Source organism: Lygodium microphyllum, chromosome 13, assembly GCF_053477565.2.
Source record: "Lygodium microphyllum isolate KBCC chromosome 13, Lygodium_microphyllum_v1.1.10, whole genome shotgun sequence".
NCBI classification, from domain to species: domain Eukaryota; kingdom Viridiplantae; phylum Streptophyta; class Polypodiopsida; order Schizaeales; family Lygodiaceae; genus Lygodium; species Lygodium microphyllum.
Window position 1 is genome coordinate 77426230 of NC_141147.1, and position 13054 is coordinate 77439283.

Sequence of the window (13054 nt, forward strand, 5' to 3'; positions counted from 1 at the left end):
ACAAGTAGTTTAAAATCAATGTAACACAAAATGCCAGATATAGAAACAATCTCTTCCATGCACAATACTTACAAACATTCCTCTCGATATCAATGTAAGCAATCATATACTTGCATACACGATAATTAGGAACAACAACGTAATACTGAAAACGAAGCCACAAAGGCCAAGTATAAGGTACACATGTGTTTTTAAGCACCATAGGCAAATTGCCGATGCCAACAAAAAAAGACAATGTCTCGAAGATTTCTAATAGAAACAAAGCTTTTTGAGTAATCATTAACGAAATCTTCATCGTTGAGAAAAACAAGAGAAGGCGAAGCCGGGAATGATCCCATAGTTTCCATTGGTAATCACATGGGCAATGCAATGGTTCTACCACCTACATTGGAACAAAAATAACAACATAAGTACATGGAACAACAACATTACACTAAAGCGGGTCATAATTGAGACAAAGACCAATCACCACAAAAAGAATTTCTATAAGAGAGCTAGTCAAAATGAAGCCACAAAGACCAAGCATAAGACACCGACGTGTTTCCAAGTACCATAGGCAAATGGCCGATGCCAACAAAAAAAGACAATGTCTCGAAGATGCCTAATCGAAAGAAATGTTCCTTTTCTTCGAGGAATCATTAACAAAATCCTCCTCCTTGAGCAAAATATGTTAAGGTGAAGCAGGGAACGATCCCACAGTTTCCATTGGTAATGGCATGGGCGATACAACGGTCCTACCTCTCTGTTTACCACCTACATTAGAACAAAAATTACAATATAAGTACATGGAATAACTAACAAAGATCATTCCATCCCAACAATAATAATACTTGGTTGAACATTTGTGAACCACTCCGTACTGATAAACATTGATGCAACGTCACAAAACAACCCAAATATTTGAATCCATACTTGAACCAATGCCTCGGTATCTTATCAGTATGAGAGCGTTGAAATCTCTTCTTATGGTCAACCTTGTACATATGCACCCGAAAACATTGCATGTATCCACAATGTACAACTTCAATAAAAATTGGAAGCTTGATGTTGATATTAACATCATCATATAAACGCTCGATGACCCTTGCAAGTATCCTTCTTATGATATCACCAGGAGCTATAGTGAGTAATGTGCATTGTAGCTCCTTTTGATAGTCAGAAGTTGGGTAATAGTGCCACTCTAGGATAGGCATCTGCAAAAGTTCAATGAATAGTGAAATATGAAAAAATTATACTTCCAAGAGAGTATATGCCAACCAAACAAAGCGTAGAGAGCAATTCACACATGCAAAACCAATGTTCCAGCATGGTCATCAATAATTGTATCTCCACAAAGAAAGCAACAGAGAGTAATTCACATATATACAAAACCAATGTCCCTTCATGGTCGTCAATAACTACATCTCCGCAAAGAAAGTAATGCACATTACTGCACCTTTCGGAGAACATCCTTGTATATAATGTTTGTGGTCATATTCCTATCCTCTTCACCCAATAGCACTTTCACACCATGCGAAGATTTTACCCTTGAAAATGCAACATACAGCTGACCATGTGTAAATACTGGTGCCTTTAGATAAAACCCAACAATGAACAAAGTCTGCCCCTGTGACTTGTTAATTGTCATAGCGAATGCCAACCGGATGGGAAACTGTCTCCGCTTCATAGTAAATGGCAATTGTGTAGCATTAGAAACAAAAGTAATCTGGGGAATAAAAACTCGTTCGCCCACATTTGCCCCTGTTATTATCTGAGCATCTATCACTTTCTATTGAAAGCTCTACATATCAATCGTGTACCATTACACATACCCCTTCCTGGATTTAGGTTTCTAAGAAGAATAATAGGTGCATTTATCTTCAGCAACAATAAATGAGGAGAAATCCACCTCCAAGGTCCAATGTATTTAAATACTCAACAGAGTACAAAAATGAGTCGTCGGTCTCTGCAATTGAATCTGCACTATAATATTACATGACCTCCCCTAGCATTAGTTGCAATGCACGATCATTCAAAGTAGCCACCTCAGTATTCCGCGAGGCAAGTATAGCCCGCTCACTAAAATACGACGTGTAGTCACCCACATTGGACACGTCACCGTAGACACTATCAATCAGTGTTTCGATAGAGTGCCCTTTTAATATCATGCCAGGTGGGACACACAACTTATCACAACTTTTGGTAATACCCACTCCATCCCCTATTCCTTGAATCCAACAAATGAACCCATTGTCCACCACACTACTAGCTATCGACACTCGCATATTGCCAGATAGCCTTAGCACCCTTATGTAACGCCACAAATCAGAGTAACACAATGCAGCATTAACAATATCCTCATGTGTTCCCTTTACCACAACCGACAAGACCTATCTAAAATCCCCCCTAAACAAAACAACTTTTCCACCAAACAGCTTATCACAGCTCATAACATCTGTTAGAGTTCTATCAACTGCTTCGAAGGCATATCGATGGGTCATAGGAGGCTCATCTCACAAAATAAGGCTTGTTTGTCTCAATAATCGAGCAAGATCACTTTGAACAGGAATATTGCAAGTGGATCGATTATTTAATTCTACTGGGATTTTAAACCGCAAGTGAGCTGTACAACCACCTAGCAAAAGCAAGGCAGCAATGCCACATGATGCCGTTGCCAATGCTATACGACCACCACTGCGCACCTTTGCAAGTAAACATTTGTATAGAAAAGTCTTCCCAGACCCACCAGGACCATCCAAAAAGAATACATCCCCAGTATTTGTATCAACAGCATCCATGACTGCACCAAAGGCAATTCTTTGTCCTTCATTTAACATTTCCTCCATGGATTCAGAAACCCTATGTTGTTCTGATATGTTGTATGTATATTCATCTTGCAAAAGAGGGTTAGCATGCAATTGTGATTTTGGCTGATGAGGTTCAGGCAACCCATCAAAATCACAGAGTCTTCGTCCTAAATGACGTAAAAGGTCTTATAGATGCAACAAAGCCATGTTAGATGCCTCATGCTGCAGAACACCAAGAGAGGCATGCACGTGCTGTAGCTACAATCTATACATAATATCCTCTACCATTGGCACCAAAAATCTTTCCCATAGATGGCCAGGTTGAGCTAGCTCACAAAAGACCAAAATTGCAACAACTAAAGTTCAGAGTTGAGCGCCAGTTTGGACAGAGGCAGCTTCTTCTAAGCACACAACATATTCATCATCACTCTCCAACATGCCCCTTGCAATGTAAGTATCCCTAAAAGTATCACAGATCACACTATCAACAGTATGCAAATCTTCAAAAGAAGTACATCCCTGACACTCTGTTAAAAGCATCCGCAAATAGTAGAGCTCATCACAGATAGATGCCACAAAATACATCCGACCACATGTATCCCCACGCTTCCTTCTAGTCCACATCTTATATCGTGCATTCCACACCCAATACACTAGAAAGTCTTGATAGCGAATAGTCCTAGCCTCTGGATGAATGCGGTTGCACACAAACCATTCAGTAAGAGTAGTTTTCTGGAGGTCTTCATTCCGCACAACATCTGGTATACTATCTGTATCTCGAAACACCACATAGTTCTCACCAGGTAAGTGTACATGCAAACATTGTATATCAGGCTTTTCATCGTGCAATGCATAATCATAGATCCGTCAACATGCCTCAGAGGCAGAAACATATCATGCATCCAAATAACTTTGTATCTCATCCACCTCGTAAACATCGCCACCATTCCGGACTGAATCAACCCCAACAGAAAATTTGACGATTGCACGATCATGCCCCTTGTACACATACTTATACAAATACTTCACAGTCACAATTGTCGAGCACATCTCCACATTTATGTGTGCATTGTATTTTTTACTCAATAATGGATTATATGGAACAATCCATCGATTATCAATAACACTACCATTTATGACCACAGAGTTTCCATCATCTCGTCTTCGATAAATGGGATAGCTAGAAGTATCAACTGTTGTCGTGCCCACTAATTTTCGCGGGTAATCTTTAGTACATCTACCCTTGTCCATACAGGGACTCTTGGGGTTCAATCCTCCGCAAGGGCCATGAATGTTGCACTTTGAAATTGTCTCAAATAAGACTGGAAACTTAACTCTATTGAATAATTCAGCACAAACCAGTCTATCGTAGTGACATGCTTTAGAAGGTTTGAAAGACGGCTCTAAAATTAGCAAAGTATGAGAATGTGGTAGCCCCCTCTTTTGAAATTCAATCACAGTAACATAGCCTACAATCTTTCCAAAGAGATCCTTCCGCAACAACGTATACATTGAATCAGCATGCTTTTTATGAAACACGCGAGCAGTCAAATCCGGACGGTCATAAGCACTTTGCCCAGGCAATAAAGCATTAGTTATCTCCAACCACTTTGGATTGCATGTCATTGTTATAAAAAGGTCAGGTTTTCCCTTACATTGCACTATAACCATGGCATCCTGATATAATTGATACATGTGCCTTGGTCCACCTGTGAATGACGACGGTAAAACTATCATCTTGCCACAGAGGCACCAATAATCGGCATTGTCCCATTATCGTTTGCCCCCGCCATGTCTGCCAAGCCTTTGTAGGCCTCCGATCGTAACACTGATTGATTCTGGCGACACCAAATTAACCTACACTGCTCTATACTACAATAAGCATCAACAATAAATTACTGCAATAGTCGACCAGCACGCAATATGCACACCTCAGTATCTTCGCGCACTTGAAGACGAAATGCATAAAACTGCATCTGGGTAACACAATTTTTATTGGACAATTCATATATGTTAACAGGAACACTTACATTACTATAGGGAAGCTTTACATGCCAACCATCATCCCCCATAGAAAAAATGACATATAACATTGGCATATATGCCCTATGCAAGTTTGAAATAGCAACACATCGACCACCCCGAGTGTAAACATGAATATCCCGACGATCAAGAGTACCCTCGTCACCCTGCCCTGGTATTGTTTACTGGTTCTTTGAATACCAAAAATACTCATTCTTAGTTCCTGCACGGGATTATTTTGCAATTGCAAACCCACTGACCTAAAAGCACGTGCATATATGTTGTGTCGATGCATCATACATTGAAGCTCCCCTAGCAAGTTTGGTAATACATCATGCATAACCCCCAACCTATTAAGCAACTCATGCTCAGTATCATAAACATATAGTTATGCAAATCTTGGCCTTTCTTAACGCTGCAACTCATGCTCAGTATCATAAACATATAGTTATGCAACAAATCATGCAATGGCTGTGGTGGATGTTGCAATGGTGGCAACATTACTTTTCCATTTCAACAACAGTGTCTTCCAAACAAAATCGACCCTTGAACCTGAGTCTCGCATCTCCACAACTTAGCTAAACACATTTCACACATCACACAAAGACTCCCCATGGAATGCACATCCGGCTCTTGAAATAGTAGTATTGACATTGCTGGGTGAACATCGGTTGCAGGCAAAGCATTTAAAATGGAGCACAATCCACCACCTTGGGAATAAAAAACAGCAATATTATGAACGTGTGACTCATTAGCCACGAAAATTTCCACATTGTGGTGATTTCCAAAATCTAAACCAACATGTTGTTCAATTGGCTCATTATCCCCATTTACAAATTTTACACAGTGAGACACACTCTCACAAACCACTCCACTAAGATTCCCCCAATGTTGGCACTTAGACATTGAAACATTATTAACACGTGACTTGAAAGTCACATGATTAAGACCATTGCAACCACCCACTGATGGCAAAGCATTCGTCAAATCCACACCAAACTATTGCTGGGCTTGAAATCCCCTAATGGTTCTATCCGGTGATGGCAAAACATTAGCCACATCTATACCAAACTGTGGTTGGCCTAGTTCACGATGACCACTTAGAATACCCTCATGGAACGTCAAGTTTTCAATGTCTCTTTAAATGGATCTACCACGATCTAAAATCCCTTTTCGAGCCCTGAGTCTAGCAATCTGTCATCGCTCATACCTTGTGGAAGTAAGCATATCCCTACAAACACGCAACACATAGTCTCTGCCAGTTGCTTAATGAGAACACCCCATATTGATCAGTTGGCCACAAAACCTATTATCAACGTATACACACATTTAATATTTAAATATCTAAATATTAAGATTAAATATCAAGATACAAAACCACTACAACCCAGTCAATGTATCTATCTACAGACACTACGCCAGCCCATTAGAGAGAGAGAGAGAGAGAGAAAGAGAGAGAGAGAGAGAGAGAGAGCCTGGTTGCTAAGATAGAAGTAACCTTGGTAATAAACACATGCACAATTAATCCATTTCAATTAATTAACAAAAGAAAGTAAACATGCAATCGCAAAAACGACTATCAATACACTTTATCAAAGTCATGGTTTGATTTCTAAACTAAATGTGTTGCGTACATTCGATGTACACAATATATCAAGTCTAAATATACCAACTATCATTGGACTATCAAATCTGCTCCATGTAAATATCAAAAGTGTTACACATCTTAGCACTTTCCACATAGACTTTACAAAAAAGAAGCAAATATTATCATAAAAAGTGCTAGCCCATGCACTTTAAAATATGCAATACAATTTAAACCTATAAGTTCCAACCTAAGCAATTATTGCATTATACAAAGAGATCCTTCCGCAACACATACACATAGTCTCCTTAGATGCGACCGTTTATCTGGCGGCTCAATTGTTGCAACAAAGCATTAAACCTACTAACATTCATTTGAAACTACAAGAACGGCAACCGACAACCCCTCTGGCAGATCACAGGTTCGTGGTCATCTCCAAGCCCCCAAACCAAAGCCCACATATCGTTCACCAGCAAATTCATTAATCTGCTTGTCTCAGAAATAATTGTTGAAAGCGCCCTTACCTCACCACCCAGATCAGTCGACACTTGTTGGAGAACACCCTGTGTGTGCTTTGTCTTACACACAACACCATACAGACCTTTAGCATGTTCATGTAACTCCATTGAGTACATGGCAAGCGCACTATCAACACATGTACATAAACTCGTCTGCATTTCCATCAACTCATTCATCTTGGCCTCAAGTTTTTTAAAGTCCGAAGCACCCAAAGTAGTCCTTGTGTTTCTTCGAATCTTTCCAACTCTCATACATTTAGCAACATGCATCTCTTGTCCCCTTGCCACCTCTTTTATTTTTCGCACATTCATTCTATTAGAGCCCATACGTTGGCTGCAATGAAACATATAAACAATCATCTCCAAAAATATAAATAGTAGCACTTTGATGCAATCACAATTAACAAAACTATCTTCCATACCCATGCGAATAGCACCAAGCTGGCAAGCGTCGAAGAGATGATGTCGTTGCCATTTTGTTTAATTCAACTGAATCCACTACATTCAATGGAGTCGAAAGCACTACATCGGGAATATCTCCTATGGCTTCGCTTTGTTCCATGGCTACACCAAACTTTAAAGAGAACATAAGAGTTGCACAACAAATAAATCTCAGAGCTACTTGCACACCAAATGTCAAGACATAAGTGATAGACACATTCACAACCACAAAACCTAAATGCACGAAACAATATATGTACACTATGCATGAGTACTATCATGCACACATGGCACTCACCAAGTACCAGCCACGCATTGCCTAAAGGCCCTGTGAATGGATCTTCATTTATATACATCCGTACAATCTTCTTGAGAGTAAAGAACATGTTCTATACATGAAGGTATCCCCAATCTCGAAATACTTATTGGTGCCAATCCCACAGGACACACAATAACTTACCAACTCACATTCGCAACCACAAACCCTAAATAAATGTCAACTATATAACCCTTGATCTCTTCTGACTCGCCCTGTATCGTTACTGCATCAGCAAGGTGCCCTTCATATTTCTCGTCCAACATTCTCTCAATCCTCTGTAGACGGTCACCAATGTTCTCAGAAATTGAAATCGAAGCTTTTTGACTCCGAAATAGTGTCTTCACTTGCTTTTCAATCCCATCCAAGCGACGAATAAACCTTAAGGAACCAATGGAACTATCATACCCTGCAACATGCTTAAGTGCACGACGAATGGCCTTTTTCCTTGTGGCCTCCTTTATTTTGCGTGCATTCATTTGCACGTTAGAAGTGCACTGTATAATATCTTCTACAGACATATTCTTGTTTGCTGTAGAAGCCTCCATGCTGGACAAAAAGCACGCGTTAGCCTTGAGGGATATATAAAATATTCTCAAAATTTAAAAACATATATAACTTCCATGTCTAATACTGCCAAAGTTCAACTAACCCTATCTCTCTGCTTCTCCTCACAATCTCTATACGCCCAACCAACCAACCAATGCACTAACTAACCAACCTCTAAACTAAAGTAACCTACCAACTAAACTAATTAAACCAAGTAAGGTAAGCAACTAATCTAAGGCAAAACCTACTAACATACTAATCAATCATCAATTTGTCTACTAACTTACAAAAAACAAACGACCTATTTAACCAATAAATACATCAAAACAAATTTACAACCTGAGAGAGAGTGAGAGAGAGAGATCACCGAACTAAAACAAACTAACCCTAAACTATATCTAAAGTAACTAACGGAAATAACCAATCAATCTAACTAAACTATTCGATAGATAATAAACAAAAATAATTTAAACTAACTAATCTAATAAGCTAACAGATCTAACCAAACTAACCCTAAACTAACTAAACTCTATACACCTAACCAACCAACCAATGCACTAACTAACCAACCTCTAAACTAAAGTAACCTACCAACTAAACTAACTAAACCAAGTAAGGTAAGCAACAAATCTAAGGTAAAACCTACTAACTTACTAATCAATCATCAATTTGTCTACTAACTTACAAAAAACAAACAACCTATTTAACCAATAAATACATCAAAACAAATTTACAACCAGAGAGAGAGAGAGAGAGAGAGAGAGAGAGAGAGAGAGAGAGAGATCACCAAACTAAAACTAACTAACCGTAAACTATATCTAAAGTAACTAACAGAAATAACCAATCAATCTAACTAAACTATTCGATAGATAATAAACAAAAATAATTTAAACTAACTAATCTAATAAGCTAACAGATCTAACCAAACTAACCCTAAACTATATCTAAAGTAACTAATACACAATCTAAAGTAACTAACACACAAACTAACCCTAAACTATATCTAAAGTAACTAACACAAATAACCAATCAATCTAACTAAAATAATTTAAACTAACTAATCGAATAAGCTAACAGATCTAACCAAACTAACATACAAACTAACACACAATCTAAAGTAACTAAGTAACTAATCTAAGGCAAAACCTACTAACTAACTAACCCATAACACATATATAAACTAAAACAAAAAAACAAACTAACCCTAAACTAACACACAATCTTCTAAAGTAACTAAGCAACTAATCTAAGGTAAAACCTACTAACTAACTAACCCATAACACATATATAAACTAAAACAAAAAAACAAACCAACCCTAAACTATATCTAAAGTAACTAATACACAATCTAAAGTAACTACTAACTAAATAACTAAATCCATATATAACACACAAAAATAATTTAAACTAATTTATCTAATCAACTAACTGAATAAACTAACTAAACTAAATAAACAACCAAAACTAACTAAACTAAGTAACCGCAAATCTAACCAAACTAACTAACAACCTATTTAACTAACTAACTTACTATATTTAACAAACTACCTTACTATCTAAACCAATAAATACATCAAAACAAATTTACAACTTGAAAGAGAGAGAGAGAGAGAGAGAGAGAGACAGAGATCACCTACCTGAAATACTAATCCTCACAAACAAACTGCACAAAATAAACCAAATACTAATAAATTAAACCATACCAAGCAAAGCAACCTCAATAACCCTAAACTATATCTAAAGTAACTACTACCTTACTAACCCTAAACTATATCTAAAGTAACTAACACACAATCTAAAGTAACGACTAACTTACTATTTAACTTATCTAATCAACTAAGTAAATAAACTAACTAACTAAATAAAATAACCAAAACTAACTAAATAACTAATTAAATAAACTAACTAAATAAATAATTAAATAAACTAACTAAACAACCAAAACTAACCAAATAATAATGTAATAACTAAATAAACCAACTAAACTAACTACGCAACTAATCTAAGGTAAAACCTACTAACTAACAAACCCATAACACATATATAAACTAAAGCAAAAAAACAAACTAAATAAAATAACTAATTAACTAACCAAATAAACTAACTAAACTAAATAAACAACCAAAACTAACTAAACTAACTAATCACAAACTAACTAAACTAATCTCTCTCTCTCTCTCTCTCTCTCTCTCTCTCTCTCTCTCTCTCTCTCTCTCTCTGTGTCAAAACTAAATAAACATGACCATACACAAAACTAACTAACTAACCAAACTAAACTAAGGTAAAACCTACCAACTAACTAACCCATAACATATATATAAATCAAAACAAAAAAACAAACTAACACAAATAACCAATCGATCTAACTAAACTATTCGATAGACAATAAGCTAACATATCTAACCAAACTAACCCTAAACTATATCTAAAGTAACTAACACACAATCTAAAGTAACTATTAACTTACTACATAACTAACTAAATAAACTAACTAAACTAAATACCTAAATCCATATACAACACACAAAAATAATTTAAACTAACTTATCTAATCAACTAACTAAATAAACTAACTAAACTAAATAACTAACTAAATAACTAAATAAACGAAATAAAACAAACTAACCCTAAACTGTATCTTAAGTAACTAACACACAATCTAAAGTAACTACTAACTTACTACATAACTAACTAAATAAACTAACTAAACTAAATAACTAAATCCATATACAACACACAAAAATAATTTAAACTAACTTATCTAATCAACTAACTAAATAAACTAACTAAACTAAATAACTAAATAAACGAAATAAAACAAACTAACCCTAAACTATATCTAAAGTAACTAACACACAATCTAAAGTAACTACTAACTAAATAACTAAATCCATATATAACACACAAAAATAATTTAAACTAACTTATCTAATCAACTAACTAAATAAACTAACTAAACTAAATAAGTAAATAAAATAACTAAAGAAACTAAATAATTAAATCCATATATAACACACAAAATAATTTAAACTAACTTATCTAATCAACTAACTAAACTAAATAAGTAAATAAAACAACTAAATAACTAACCAAATAAACTAACTAAACTAAGAAAACAACTAAAACTAACTAACCACAAATCTAACCAAACTAACTAACAACCTATTTAACTAACTAACTTACTATTTAAACCAATAAATACATCAAAACACATTTACAACCATAGAGAGAGAGAGAGATCACCGACCTGAAATACCAATCCTCACAAACAAACTACACAAAATAAACCAAAATACCAATAAATTAAACCATACCAAGCAAAGCAACCTCTCTCTCTCTCTCTCTCTCTCTCTCTCTCTCTCTCTCTCTCTCTAAACTAAAACTAAAACAAACAAACATATATAAACTAAAACAAAAAAAAACTAACCCTAAACTAACACACACTCTAAAGTAACTAAGAAACTAATCTAACAAACTAACCCTAAACTATATCTAAAGTAACTAACACACGATCTGAAGTAACTACTAACTAAATAACTAAATCCATGTATAACACACAAAAATAATTTAAACTAACTTATCTAATCAACTAACTTAAAAAACTAAATAAAATATGTAAAACTAACTAACCACAAACAACCAAAATAATTTTAAAAAATAAAACTAACTAAATAATCTAATCAACTAAATAATTTAAACTAAATAAACTATGAAAAATAAACTAACTAAACTAACTAACCACAAACAACCAAAACTAATCTCTCTCTCTCTCTCTCTCTCTCTCTCTCTCTCTCTCACGGTGCGCCTAGAGCTGCTGCCCATCACAACCAGTTTTGCCACCAAGTTAGGGGGTGCCAAACACTTGCATTTTCAGTCATCTATGGCCGCCCAGCCCTTGAGTTTGCTGCCCACAGGTCCATTCACCTAACACACACCTACATTAAAATGTTTACATTAAAAGGTCCATTCACACGTGGCAATGGAAGTGGTACATACCCATACGTCCATTCAGAGAGTAGTAATACTCTCTCTCTCTCTCTCTCTCTCTCTCTCTCTCTCTCATGGCCAGGGAAACGCTTACGGCAGAAGGTGATATTGATGGAAGAGAAGACCAAGGGGAGGAGAAAGGCAGGTATGCATACGAACAGGGAAATGGTATACGAACAGGTAGATTCAAAGAGTAGTAATTCTCTCTCTCTCTCTCTCTCTCTCACGGCATGGCGTCTTCAAACCAACTCGAGCCACAGCTGTAGCTTCGCCGCCCTGCAGGTCCTTCGTCGCCCTGCATCACAAGTTCTCTCTCTCTCTCTCTCTCTCTCTCTCTCTCTCTCTCTCTCTCTCTCTCTCGCACTCGCACACCGCAGGTCCTTCGCCGCCCGGGCTCATGAGGCACTCTCGATCTCTGGGGGGCGGGGCCAAAAACCCCAGCAAGCTAGATGAAGGGGAGGACGAAGGCGGGCGTGTTGGAGAGGCACTGCTCCAGCGGCCATGAGCACAGGCTTGGGTGTGACGGGCGCTGAGAGTGGAGATGTCGACTCTCTCTCTCTCTCTCTCTCTCTCTCTCCCGCCATAGCTTCCCCGTAGCTCCCTTCCTCTCTGCATTCCTTCCATGTCTTCCCCCGCCAACAATTGTGCCTTCCTCCACGACTTGCACGCAGGCAAGCTCAAGAGGCTCGCCTCTCGCTCGAGCGATGTTCTTGCATTACTCTCCACAATGCGGACGATGACAGCAAGGAGGAGCAGAAGCGGCCATAGCTTTGGGATGTAAGCAACGGCCATAGCTTCAATGGCAAGGCTGCATCAGACGCAGGCTGCATCAGAATATCGGGACGTAAGC

General features: G+C 37.2%; 2 protein-coding genes across 2 annotated transcripts in view; both read right to left on the minus strand.

Moving 5' to 3' along the window:
- Positions 1 to 6662: 6662 nt before the first annotated feature.
- On the minus strand, positions 6663 to 9883 carry LOC148026806 (uncharacterized). The gene is made up of 3 exons (XM_087690516.1): positions 9855 to 9883; positions 7334 to 7485; positions 6663 to 7245 (listed from the first exon to the last, which is right to left on the minus strand). Exons 2-3 carry the CDS (start codon positions 7471 to 7473, stop codon positions 6774 to 6776), a joined length of 612 nt encoding a protein of 203 aa, XP_087546642.1. The 5' UTR covers positions 7474 to 7485; positions 9855 to 9883; the 3' UTR covers positions 6663 to 6773.
- Positions 7511 to 13054, minus strand: part of LOC148026807 (uncharacterized) — a 6047-nt gene continuing 503 nt past the window's right edge. Inside the window, exons 2-3 of the mRNA XM_087690517.1 lie at positions 11465 to 11490; positions 7511 to 8217 (exon numbers count right to left, since the gene is read on the minus strand). Of these exons, the coding sequence (XP_087546643.1) occupies positions 7809 to 8216 (408 nt within the window). The 5' untranslated portion in view covers position 8217; positions 11465 to 11490 and the 3' untranslated portion in view covers positions 7511 to 7808. The remainder of the gene's footprint in view (positions 8218 to 11464; positions 11491 to 13054) is intronic.